The following is a 13,765-nucleotide window of genomic DNA, read 5'->3' as shown; positions in this document are numbered from 1 at the left end:
TGTGATTAAAGTGTGTGTGTATATATATATATATATATATATATATATAATCTAGTTCAATTTCCTTGGAAACAGGCTGACTCTTCAAATCTCTCTAATATATTCCTGAAATGAACAATGCATCAAGAAATATTTTTATGCAGCCTGTAGATTTAAGAAGTAAAATCTACTCAATCATGCACTGTTCATATTTTTTGTTCATACATTTTTATTTAAAATTTGTGTTTGCATTTTTTAATTTCAAGTCTAAATACACAGTGCTCTTAAATTTATTTTAAAATTTTTGTTTATAATTTAAGTAAAACACTACCTGGATAATATTGTGGATAGATAACATAATTGTTTATCATAATAGACTTTATTTAGATTCAGGTATTTTAAATGACTATTGCTTACCTGATTTCCATGGAGATCAAGTTTGATTAACTTTATACAATTTTGAAGTGGATGTATATCTGTAATAAAATTGTTTGAGAAAATGCATACTTTAAGAGAGATGCAAGATTGTAAATTTTCCATAGATTTTAAGTGAAGGCCATTGAACTTTATAAAAACAAAATCTTTCTGATCTTCGATTATATTTTCATTATAGTGGCTCCATTCTTCATGACTGATTAGTTCTTCTACGATTGTTCCATGAAACATCTAGAATCAATGGATATTTGCTTAAAATGTTTTCAGTCTTTAAACATCTACTTGAAATCCATATCCTTCCATATAAGAAAACAAACAACAAAAAGACAAAAAAACCCATACAACATATCTAATAAAATCATTCTGCTTTAAGTACTGATAAATGAAAAAATATACATCAAACAATTAACAAGAAGTCAGGGGACTGATAATCTTTAGGGATACAGTGAAAAAACACAGCTAGATAAAATTAAATTAGAACATAGATTTTCAAATGTTATCAACAATACTTATTCCCTAAAGGGACAATTTGCCATCATATTATGTATTTCTATATTGAATTCTATTAAGCAACTAGAATTCAGAATTCTAAAAGAATTAGAATATGACTAAATTTATCTATAACTTTTTGCTCAATGGTTTATTATATAATCTTATATGATACCACTCATATATATATGGTTTTGACCTAATTATATATGGGTAATTTCAGCTGTCATAAAAGGAAATCAGTAATGATAGCTTAGAAGAGAATATATAGCCTGAAGTGGTCTATTTAACATCTCCTGGAATGACTAATTACCTCCCCCATTAGAAGAATAAATTTCTACCATGTACAGGTAAACTATATCAATGTAATTCAAATGAAAATAAATGAGAACATATAAACTCATATCAAGATAACAACTCATGAATCAATATTAGTACATTATTAACTAGCATAGTTCAATTTTATAATAGTGTCCACTCTTTTCTGTAGCATTTTACTAGTGTATAAGGGCATGTCTCTATTATTAATGTATCATACAGAATCAAAAAGAAAATTTGTAAGAATTAAAAGAATATTAAATCTATATGTAGGATAATCATGATATTATGTAGTTCACTATCTTTGGTTTCCATTTTGTACAGTGTCTACTTATTAGCTTTAAAAACTATGTCTCAGGAAAAAAAATGTAGGAATTAAATACTACATTAATTAAGGAGACCTGGATTTCATGACTTCAGAAATTCTTTTAAAAAGATTTAAAATTCTTTTAAAACCTTTAAGTTTCCTAATTTTTAAAGGTGTTTTGAAGGTCCAAAACTTGGATTTACATAACAAACCAAGAGAAAAGAAATAATAAACCTAAAGTTAAAAGCTCATATTTTCCTCTGATTTATATATATCTAGTAGCAAATAGATTTAATGATATTTATCAACTACTTAATCTAATAGCAGAAAATACATGCTACTCAGGTTTACACAGAAAATGCATTCACCAAGACAGACACATATAGGTCATATAATTTAAACTTAAAAGAGTAAGAACCCTACAGTACCTTTTCAAATCACATTATATCAATCATAACTATAAAATAAAAAGCATATGACTTCTAAGTCTCATTTTTACCCCCAATTTTCTAAAAAAAGTGGTAACAAACATAAGAAATGAAAAATATATGAGACTAATTGACAAATATCTAAAATAAATACCCAGAAATGAAAAATGTCTGTGTATTCATTACCTTTCAAATAACATATAATTAATATTGAGAAGAAATTTTTAAATAAATGTTTTACAGACTGCATTAGTTATAGACTTAACTGCTCATTCTCTGTAATTTTTATGTGCCAGGAACATAGATATGTTTTTAAAAATACATTATGTTCTTTGATGATATATTTGTAATATATTTTATAAAAACTACTCATTTTTAAACTAGTAAACTTCTGCATATTTTATACCAGAATTATCAAAGCAGCTGCTAATATTTGCATGTGAAATGAAATCATGAAAAAATAAAGTTATGAATTTAGATTATTACAACATATATAATTCCATGTATATTAACAAAATAATATTATTGTAAAAAATATTTTTGACAAGGGCTGGGGATTTAGCTCAGTGGCATAAGCAGCCTGCCTTGCAAGCAGGTGGTTGTGAATTCAATCCCCGGTACCGATAAAAAAAAAAAAAAAGATATTTTTGACAACAGATGCATTAAACCAACTTTGTTTTGATAAGTTAACATAACTGTATATCACAGACAAAATTTGGGGGTTAGTGGATGAATATAGTTTTAGAAAGCTAGAAGTTTTTGAAAATCTTTGGCAAGTGGGGAGTAGACTACACCACTGAGAGAGGAGAAAGGAAAGAGGGAAAGTGAACTTAAAAAGAACAAAATGTGCCATGTCATGTCCCAACTACCCAGGATGAACATATTACAAACTTTTATAGCACTAATAAAATAAAATAAAATAAAAACTTAAGGTTACCAATTCTCAAAAATTTTTAAAGGAAAACAACTAAATTAATTACATGATAAAGAAAACAGGCATGGTAAAGAAAACAAATATTAAAACATTTTTATTTAATTCATTAGAAAACTCTAAACAAGGTTAATTTTTAGTTGATAGGATGTGCTAAATTCTGCTATCTCAGAATGCATGATTCTCTTTTTTGTTATAAACCGCTTGGAGACCAAGAAATCATAAATAAGGTTAATATACAAACCTGACATTGGGTTAGGTTTGTATCAACTCCAGCGCTTGAAAACTAATGTAAATAAGATTAATTGTAAATTTTGTAAGTCTATTGGGATGTCCATGTCAAGAGGCAAACTGATCAATTTGGAATTTCTCAACCCTGCAAGGTACAGGGAAAAATGCTTGCCCTGGAAGATTCCATTTCTAACAAGACATATACCTTGTGTTGTATACCTGACAGTAAAATTTGCTTACTATGCTTTTTAACCTGCACAATCTAATAATAATGTTTGTTGTATATCAGATTTATGCAGACTAAATAGGCTTACTAATTAGCTGAACTGATACATTTTACTCTTGTAAAATAATACTCTGGCAGACACCTAGTAGTCTCTGGCAACATGCTCTGCTAAAATATTACTCTTGAAACTTAAAAGTGTTTAAACAATAATATCACAGCTTTATGATATGAAACTAAATTTTAAATTCTTAATTTCCTATAATATCCTCCTATAATAAATGATGGGGATATTTAACTCATCAGAGTTCAGTATTTTAAAATAATTGTTACACAAAAATTAAAGAAAATTTGAAGAAAAAAAGGAAGACAAAATAAGAACCATAGCTGAAGTGGTAGAAGTATTTACTTTCCCCATGAGCAATATTGGCATAAAATAACACATATTTCTGCAGCTACCCTTCTGAGATCCAACAAGTGCTCTATTAAATACATAATTCAGTCCAGTATTTTAATTGAATTGTTCTTTTCACTACTTATTTTTATTAACTTTTTCTCATTTTTCACTTCACCTTAGAATATACAATTCCCGAAGTGTTACTATTGACCTGTATTCCACCTGAATCATTCCATAGTTGAAATCTGATTCCACATACATGCTGACAACTCACAAAATTATCAGATTCTTTTGATAAATTACACTCATGTATAATACAGTCACATACACACACATTTTATTACATATGCACACGTGTTCATTCTATGTGTCTAAAACCTAATCACAGCCTGTCCTTACCACCCCAAGGATCTTACCCATCTTTAGCATTCATCACCTCAGTTGATGGCCACTCCATCCTTAGGCAGTCATCTTTGACTTGTCTTTATCATTCACCATCTACCTATTTTGCCTTTACAATAACCTGAATCTGACTAATTTTCCACCAGCCCCACTGTTAGCATCAGGCCTAAGCCTTCACCACACCATGCCTCATGGTATTACAGCAACAGCCTCCCCCGCCTCCCTCCCCTCTCTTTGTTCCTCTCCTTTCTCCACTCCCACTACAGTCTATTTTGTTTCTGAGTGGTCATTTAAAAATAAGGCAAGTCATATCAAAACCCTAGAATGGCTTTGTTACATTCAAAAGTAAAATCTCAAATGCCATCTATATTCTTTTGTTATTTCTCTGGACTTCTATCCTCTAACATTCTCTTCTACCCAGTCTTCCCTCACTCAAATTTTCTAAATGTTCTTCAATGAGAATGAATTGTTTTTATTTACAAAAAGTTTAAATGATAAAACTCTGAAAGAGCAATTTGTCTTTTTATACAGTGCTTTCACTGTAAGGTAATAGAACACCAAGGTAAAGCTTTTACTTTTAGGAAAGCTAAAGAAAATCCACTGGACTTTGACTACGTAGGAACGTAGTCAAATCTAATAAAGATTTCAGTGAAGTGGTTTTGCAAATGAATCAAACTGTATAGGGTAGCAGACTTAGTTCTGAAGTTGGAATTGAATACTGTATAAATCTGTTTCTAATTGTGATATCTCGAAAAGCACACTTTGACTCAGTTTTCTGATGTGTAAAGTTGGAGATTAACCTGTATAACTCATTATTAACTTTTGTTCTAACAAAACAAATGTCCATAGACAACTAACAAAAATGCATGAAATAATGTTTTTAACCAAGAGTATCTGAGTGTTCTAAATGAGTCTACGCATATTGACAAAGCCAGAGAAGCTACCAAACACCTGGCTGGTGACTGAATTCTATAGGACTTCACTGACAGTCTCTGGTGGTTGGTATGTGCACCTATGGATTAAACTCCAAACAGAGGGGTTCCATCTCTAGTGAGCTGCAGGCACAAAGATGCCACAAAGCTACACTTCATGAAAAGAACACAAAGCTTAAATACTCAGAGTGGGTATCTGGATTCTGGGTGCGGGGCAGATAACTACAGATGACCCAGGGTTAGAAAGGAGCAGACTCTGCTGAGGACGCATCACCTTGGAGGAAAAGAGAGGAACTCAAGTTATGGTTTCTTCTTCTGTTTGGTGGGTCGTTTCCAACAACGGTGTCTCCCAACCTGAACCACTCACCGAGTCAACCGGGCTGCAAGGTCTTCACAGCTGGAAAAGCGTGGCCCAGACCCAGTACTGTCCCGCAAATTGCTAGGCATCGGCTTCCTAGACCGTTGCCAGGGTAACACGCAAGGATGAAGCCGACTACGTGAGGCTTTCCCGAAAGCGCCAGCAGTCGGGGGCGTGGTTACGTGAGGGACGCAAAAGGGGCGGGGCAGAGTTGGCTGAGTTTGGCTCCCGCGCAAGCGTATTATGCGACGCGGCCTTAGGAAGCAGGGACTATGGCGGCCGCTAGGGTCCGGTTTAATGAGTCTTTGCGTGAAGCTACCCAAAGAAAATTGCAGAAGTTTTCAGAACTCAGAGGTACCAAAAAAGCGATCCGGCACTCCTGGCGGCATCGAGGGAGGGTGCCCTAAGGTCTGAGGTTGTCCCACGGTCACTTTCTCTTTCCGTCTCCTGAAGAACTAGGACACTGACTCAAGAATAGCTAGCATTTTCCTTTTCAGTTTTTATGTTGTCATTGCCCCTGCTTCACACTGGGCTTGTTGTCTAATAAAGGAGAGGAAAGGGCAAGAAAATATCTTATCTCTCTCCTGAAGCTATATGAATACCTTGGCTGGCTCATAGAAGTTATTTTAAATACATCTAAAAGGTCTGAAATATAGTATTTAGACCCTTAAAAGTGCATCTGGTTGTCCCCTTCCGTTCTCCTCCCTCCCTACCTCACCAGTTTGTTCTCTAATAATGTAAACACCAAGGGGAGAGGGAACAAAAGAATTTATGGTTTAAGAATTTGCTCAGTGTTTAAAAGAAAACATACTGTGCCACTTGGCATTCCCTGAACAATGTAAAATTTGTTCTATTTTTTTTATGTTAGTGACTGCTTGAAAAGTTAAAGATTAACATATCAATGACGGTAAAATGTTCAGAACTGTTGGATTGTAGCTGACAAGTCTCATTTGTGAATTTAAAAAAACCCTTTTTCATCTTGTTTAACGGTGAAGAAGAGATCCTGGCTGTTTATTGAAATTGCTATCTTTTAATGAGTTCATCAGGGATTTTTGACCTTTTCTGCTATTCAGAATTTTGTGTCATATTCTTATAACCTAGATAAGCTTACACAACTCTTGCTAAGGTAATAAAAAGTAAGTACTCACCTAAACAAGTAGCATTAAAGGGATGAGTCCTTGTGTTGGATCTTTCTTAGCCAAGGATCAAGTAGGGTAGACATGAAAACATTTTTAAACTGGATTTACAGTTATTCGTTTCTTTGTATCTTCTTGTTACTTAAGAGTTTCAATGATAGTCTTTGGCAAGTTAAAAGAACCTCGCTTAATCAAGAAACATTACATTAAATCTTTCAGAATTTCTAAATAAATGAGATTTTAGACCACTAAATGAAGGAAACATCTACAAGAGGAGGAAAAAATAATTCATAAGCAATTCTCAGAACTATTTTGAATACTAGTAGGCCAACAAGAATTCTATAATTTTCAAAAGTAGAAGATACATTTTTGAAAATGGTAATAAATGTTACTTTTCCCCTTTATTTGAAATAAGCAAACCCATAATAGATAATTATGATCATAGTTGTTACCATTTTCATGCTTTTTCCAAACAGGCAAACCTGTGGGAACTGGAGAATTCTGGGATGTAGTTGTACTAACAGCTGCTGATGAAAAACAGGAACTTGCTTATCAGCAGCAGCTGTCAGAAAAGCTGAAGAGAAAGGAATTACCACTTGGAGTTCAATATCATGTTTTCGTCGATCCTGCTGGATCCAAAATTGGTATGCATTTTATGGACAGGTTTATACATAGATACTAGGAAGACTAATCATTGAAAAACAGCTTTTCCGTAGTTTACAGTTTATAGGCTGCCTCTCCCCCCCCCCACCATGGCCTTTTAAAAACATTAAAATATAACTGTAAATTGACTCTGAAATGTGACGAGTATAGCAGCTGTTCTTTCTTATTGTGACTTAACAGAGAAAAACTTCCAGAATGTTACTGAAAAGAGAATGTTAATACTTTTAATAAAATTTGCTCAGATTGTGACTATTCCTTTGACTCTTATTAGTTGAGTTATTAAAGTCCCTCTGAAATCCAACCCCACAGTTTCTTTAGAAATTTACATAAACCAAATTGGATGTGTATATGATTTCTGCAAAAATTTACACGAAGCAAGTAAATATTTATGTTGGTATACATGTATATACACACATGTACTTGTTGATATACTTGCTTCACATGTTTGTATGGTCTATCTTGGAACACCACAATGTGGGATGAAAAAAACAGGGTGTAATGGCATATAGCACTTACAGAATACTTGAAAACCTTGCTTGATATCAGCTTTGTCATTTGACCTCCCATTGCAAAGTTTTTTCCTGAAGGTTGCTTTCCATGGGATACTTAAAGCTGAAGCCCCTTGGTACCATGAATGGCATTTCTGTATCTGACATTAGTATTTTCTCATTAAACAGTGTTGTTTAAATCCTCACAGTGTGGAGGTCCATACTTTTATTGTGCCTTTTATATAAATGGAATCTAACATACAGAAAGTTAAATAGTTCGTCTATAATATTAGTAATAAATAGTGAGTTAGTGGTATATAAGTTATCTTGTTTTGGGAACCAAGTTGTAAAAAATTGTTTTAAAATGAAAGGCTAAGTTATATATTAATTGTGTCATATGGAAGAATTATTTAAATTGGTTTTATGATTTATAATTGCCTATGTATGTTTATACTTAATAGTCTTTCTATGTTACAGATCATTTATCTTTCTTTTTATATTACAATTTTAGGAAGAATTTTATCTAATGATTTATTACTGAAGACTGTTCTCTTAGTTTTTATAATAATTACTGATTTGGTTTTTCTACTGTGAGATAAATTAATTTTTTAAACTTGTAGCAGATGTTTGTGAAATTATGCTTTTTCAATTATTTTTAAGGAAATGGAGGATCAACACTTTGTGCTCTTCGATGTTTGGAAAAGCTATATGAAGATAAATGGAATTCTTTTACTATACTATTAATTCACTCTGGTAAAGTTATATTTTATTAATTTATATTTTCTTTTGTGTAGTCCATCTATGATACTTTAGGGACGTTTTGGACATGCAAATAACTTTTTTCTACTTTGGTTATTTATTTGTATTCTTTGAAATTATTTTCTTTTAAGACAATTATTTTATGTTTTTCTTGGTGTTTGTGGGTTCCAAGTAATAAAATGTTTCTCAAAAAGTTTATCCTTAAAATTCTAGTTCTGAGACATCATCAATTTTTTGTGGATATTGTTTTATCTTTGTTACATGTGTGTGTCTTGCATTTTTGTCTAATTTTTGATTTTCAAAGATTACAGTCTTTAGCAGAGTGGTAAACAGGATGTAAAGAAAAACACAAATATGCAAAAAAGGGCATTTTAAAGCAAAAGACATGGAAAGCAATAATCTTAGTATAAAATAGTTTTTACTCATTTTTTAATGTTCTTATTCAAATAGCCTCCACTGTTCTATAATCAAAAATACTTCCTTTTCAAGTTAATTTTGATATGTTTTTGACATGCATAATGATTTCATTCATCATAGAGAATCTGTACTTGCATATAATATATGTTAATTCTTTTTTTTCTTCATTATTTTCCCTTCCCTTCAATCCCTGTCCTCTCCATTTACAGAACTTTTGTTTCTGTTGTTTTTCTTTTGTTCTTTTTTATTTTAATCTCTATTCCCTAGTGTTTAAGTTTATGAAAACTTTGGTTGCATAAAGTCTGTATTATCTCTCTGTATGCTAGAAGACTGATAAAGACTTTGCATGGACTGACACCAGTCTAGGAACACATAAGTTTTTTGTACCAGGAAGCAAACTCAGGACCTTGCACTTGCCAGGCCTGTACTGTCTTGTTGAGCTCTTTCTTATCCTGGGAACACATGCTTTACCACCACTCAACTACATACTTCCAAAGCCGTTTCTGATTCTTACGATTCATGTATGTAATCATGACTTTATGAAAATGATGTGAATGTAATGCATTTAAATTCTAGTTTCAAGACTAAAACTATAAAACAATTGTTTATAATTTTGTTTCTAAAAAGCTATGATAAATAATTTATTAAAAATTTTCATAAGACACCAAACACACATAGTTAAAGGAATACTGGGTCCTTTGTATCTACGGTTTCCACAGTTTCAGACTTACCCAACCACAGATGGCAAATATTTAAGGGGAAAGATATGGCTGGATCTCTACTAAACATGTCACTGTTCCCTAAGCAATATAATTGTTATATATACATGTTAATTAGATATTACAGGTAATCTAGATATGACTTAAAGGTATAAAAGGACAGATGTAGTTTACATGTGTGTACTCTGTCATTTTATATAAGGAACTTGAGTACACACCTATTTTGCTCTTCGCCTAGTGTCCTGAATCAGTGTGGATATTGAAAGGCAGCTATGATTAATTCTTTGAAAGTTCAAATTTACGATTGGGTTAGTCTTTGGAAAAGGGAAAAATAGAAAGTTATTGTTAACTTTGATTTGTTCATCAATACACTATGTGCCAAGTATTTGATATGTTATTGATTTCCTAAAACGTAACATTGCAAGCATTGTTCTTCCTTGCTGACGTGAAGTACATGGCTAAAAACTGGTGGACTGTATTGGAACTCATTTTTATCTGGCTTTGTATTCTGATAGGCTGCCTCTCATGATATTTACACAAAAATGATACAGCGTACTTAATGTTCTCATGAGAACACTTTTCAAAAAATTAATTTATGCTCCTCTGAGAAACATCTGTCTAAATGAGAAACAAGTATAAAATGTGTAAATGTTACTTAATAAATCACCTTTATTTTCTTTAGGTGTTTACAATAATTTAGAAAAAAGATATTTACATCTAGAAATAAGTATTTAATAGAGACATGTTATTATATATAACTATATAAAAATTTTGGAGGTATATTTTAGAATCACTATACTTTATTAATTTTTGTAACTTTTCCTATGAAGTAGATACTTAATGTATGAGTTTAAACTTCCTTGAAATTTAAAGTTTAAAATGTAGATATACAGACTTTTTACTGATCCAGAACAATACATAGCCTCTGTAGTATATTCAAATTTTTTCCTAACCTAGAATTTTTAAAACTACACCTTGAGACCATAATCTTAAGTGAAACAAATCAGACACACAAACTTAAATACTGCAAATAGTACTGTTATATGAGAAGCCCAAATTATAAATAAAGAGCAAAATAAAAGATAATGGAATGTAGGGAGATCTTTGGAAGGGGGTTCAGGAGATGAAGAGGAGAGAAAGAGGATGTGTTAATGTACCAACCCTACACAAGAAATCCAAATATTATGTACTGAAAATTATATGCTAGTAAAAGACAAAACAATAATAAAAGGAGATTGATACTAATTTTCTTTATTAAGACAGTTGGGAAGAAATGAAACTTGCATTATGTCAAATAGCTACAAAATGCTCTTTGAATTTCTAATCTGGATTACTGTGGGTTTTTTTTTTTTCCTGAATTATAGTATATATTAAATACATGTGGAGATAGTTTGAATTATAACTGATGCCTCTGGATTTTGAAAGTGTTACCAACAGCAACAACTTTTTAAAGGGTGTTTTGTTTTCTTTTATGCTTTTATAGGTGGCTACAGTCAACGCCTTCCAAATGCAAGTGTTCTGGGGAAAATTTTTACTGCTTTACCATTTGGTAACCCCATTTATCAGATGCTGGAATTAAAACTAGCCATGTACATTGATTTCCCATCACATATGAACCCTGGGATTGTGGTTACCTGTGCAGATGATATCGAACTGTATAGTATTGGAGAATTTGAGTATATTAGATTTGACAAACCTGGCTTCACTGCATTAGCTCATCCTTCCAGTTTGACTGTAGGTACCATGCATGGAGTATTCGTCCTAGATGCTTTTAATGATTTAAAACACAGAGATCTTGAATATAGGTGTTGCTACCGTTTCCTTCATAAGCCCAGCATAGAAAAGATGCATCAACTTAATGCTGTGTGTAGACCTGGAAATTTTTGTGACCAAGACTTTGCAAGGGGAGATGCTGCCTATCTTCACTTAGACTCTGAATATGTCTACACTGATAGCCTATTTTACATGGATCATAACTCTGCAAAAAAGTTACTTGCTTTTTATGAAGAAGTGGACTCACTGAACTGTGAAATAGATGCCTATGGTGACTTTCTGCAGGCACTGGGACCTGGAGCAACCATGGAGTACACCAAAAATGTATCAAATGTCACTAAAGAAGAATCTGAGTTGCTAGATGTAAAACAGAAAATATTTCATCTTCTTAAAGGAACATCTCTAAATGTTGTTGTTCTTAATAACTCCAAGTTTTATCACATTGGAACAACTGAAGAGTATTTGTTCCATTTAACTTCAGATAGCAGTTTAAAGTTAGAGCTTGGTTTACAGTCAGTAGCGTTTAGCATCCTTTCGTATATTCCAGAACATTCCAGCAAGACATCCTGTATCATTCACAGTGTACTGGATGCAGGGTGTTCTGTGGCACCTGGCTCAGTTGTAGAGTATTCCAGATTGGGGCCAGGAGTTTCAATTGGAGAAAACTGCATCATTAGCAGTTCTTCCATTGTTTCCGATGCTGTTGTACCTGCGCACTGTTTTCTGTGTTCCTTAAGCTTGAAGGTAAATGGACATTTGAAATATTCAGCTATGGCATTTGGAGTGCAGGACAGCTTGAAAAACAATGTTAAGACATTGTTAGATATAAAGTTCCTTCAATTCTTTGGAGTCAGTTTTCTGTCATGCCTAGAGATTTGGAATCTGAAAGTTACAGAGGAGCTGTTTTCAGGAAGCAAGACACAATTCAGTTTATGGACTGCTCGCATTTATCCAGTTTGTTCTTCTATGAGTGAATCAGTTACAACATCTCTGAAGATGGTAAATGCTGTAAAGAACAATTCTTCCTTTAATCTGAGTAGCTATCAGCTAGTATCCATTGAAGAAATGCTCATCTACAAAGATGTAGAAGACATGATAGCATATAGAGAGAAGATTTTTCAAGAAATTAGTTTAATTAAAAATAAACTTCACTTAGAGATATCTTAAATATTGTATATGTTGAAGATATCTTAAATTTTACGTATATTGAAGACACAGTACATATTATATACTTAGTGTGCTTACAAGATTCCAAAAACAGCATTTTCTTTTTATTTCAGTAAATTGACTTAATATAATTACTGCAGCATAATATTAATAATAAAAATACAAATAAAGAGTCTCAATGGAAGACTGTTTCAAGACAAAGTTCAGAAAAGGGATACACCTTGCTAATAAGGATAAATTTGTGGAGTATTGATCATTTAATATTTGATTAATTTTCTAAATGTCTTATTTTTACATACTGGTAAAAGTGGAATATCTCAGGGTTGTCCAAATATTTCAGGAATACTACAGGAATACTTTTTCAGGAACAAATCCATAGTTAACAAAACAGATTAAACTAATGCCCAGTTTATTTTTATTTTCATAGCTTAGTAGATACAAAGAGCTCTAAACTTGGTAAATATTTGCCTCTTCTTTACTGATGTTATCAAAATGAAGCAAAGTACATATGTATTTTATCTGTAGATTTTAATATGTTCATGTATTACCAATTTTCTCTAATGCTCCATTTCACAGTACAAGATGTGTATGCGTTTCTGTGTGTAAATAAAATCAGTTATCAGCATAATTAATATTAATCTTGTAATTTCACAATGGACATTACTTTTATCCTTTCTTACTAATCCTTTCAACAGAATAAAGTTACCAGATGTATGGATTTTAATTTCCGTTTCTTATTTTCTGTCCATATGCGAATTGTGATGAGAAATAATGTCCAAAAGGTAGACAGCAGGAAGAAGAGAAAAGAATAGAAAAACTAAGATAATCCATGACAGACTATTTCAAGGTAATAAAAACTATAATCTCACACTATGTGTTCCTAAATTGGTATGAATATATAAGTGAAATGTCTTCAGATCAAAGTCTAACAATCAGACAATTTGACAGAGTTTTGTATTTTAAATAAACAAATTGGAGTCAGGGTTGGTCTTTGCCATTTTTATTTATATATTTGTATCAGTATAAAATAATTGGTAAACTAAGTGACTTGCCTGAAATTCTCAATTATTTATAGGTTTTATATTTTTTTCAATGTTTTTGAAAGAATAAAATAACTTTCAGAACTTTCCCAGGATGTTTGTTGCTCATTAAATATTCAAAAATAATTCTACCTAAAGTATTATTAGTTATAAAAATCATTAGTTTGTACTCT

General features: G+C 32.0%; 2 protein-coding genes across 2 annotated transcripts in view; one reads left to right on the top strand and one right to left on the bottom strand.

The window, feature by feature from the left end:
* Window positions 1–5,609, bottom strand: part of Lrriq3 (leucine rich repeats and IQ motif containing 3) — a 146,953-nt gene extending 141,344 nt beyond the window's left edge. Inside the window, exons 1-2 of the mRNA XM_063258272.1 lie at window positions 5,347–5,609; window positions 397–645 (exon numbers count right to left, since the gene is read on the bottom strand). Coding sequence (XP_063114342.1) covers window positions 397–645 — 249 coding nt within the window. The 5' untranslated portion in view covers window positions 5,347–5,609. The remainder of the gene's footprint in view (window positions 1–396; window positions 646–5,346) is intronic.
* A 42-nt stretch (window positions 5,610–5,651) lies between these two features.
* Fpgt (fucose-1-phosphate guanylyltransferase) lies at window positions 5,652–13,276 on the top strand. Its single transcript, XM_003479093.5, has 4 exons — window positions 5,652–5,784; window positions 7,043–7,210; window positions 8,378–8,470; window positions 11,096–13,276. The coding sequence occupies exons 1-4, from the start codon at window positions 5,703–5,705 to the stop codon at window positions 12,550–12,552; spliced, it is 1,800 nt and encodes a 599-aa protein (XP_003479141.3). The 5' UTR covers window positions 5,652–5,702; the 3' UTR covers window positions 12,553–13,276.
* Window positions 13,277–13,765: the final 489 nt, after the last annotated feature.

This window comes from Cavia porcellus, unplaced genomic scaffold, assembly GCF_034190915.1.
Source record: "Cavia porcellus strain 051 isolate PalLab524CR breed Dunkin Hartley unplaced genomic scaffold, mCavPor4.1 scaffold_1, whole genome shotgun sequence".
Lineage (NCBI taxonomy): Eukaryota > Metazoa > Chordata > Mammalia > Rodentia > Caviidae > Cavia > Cavia porcellus.
This window is presented reverse-complemented; position numbering and strand designations above follow the sequence as displayed.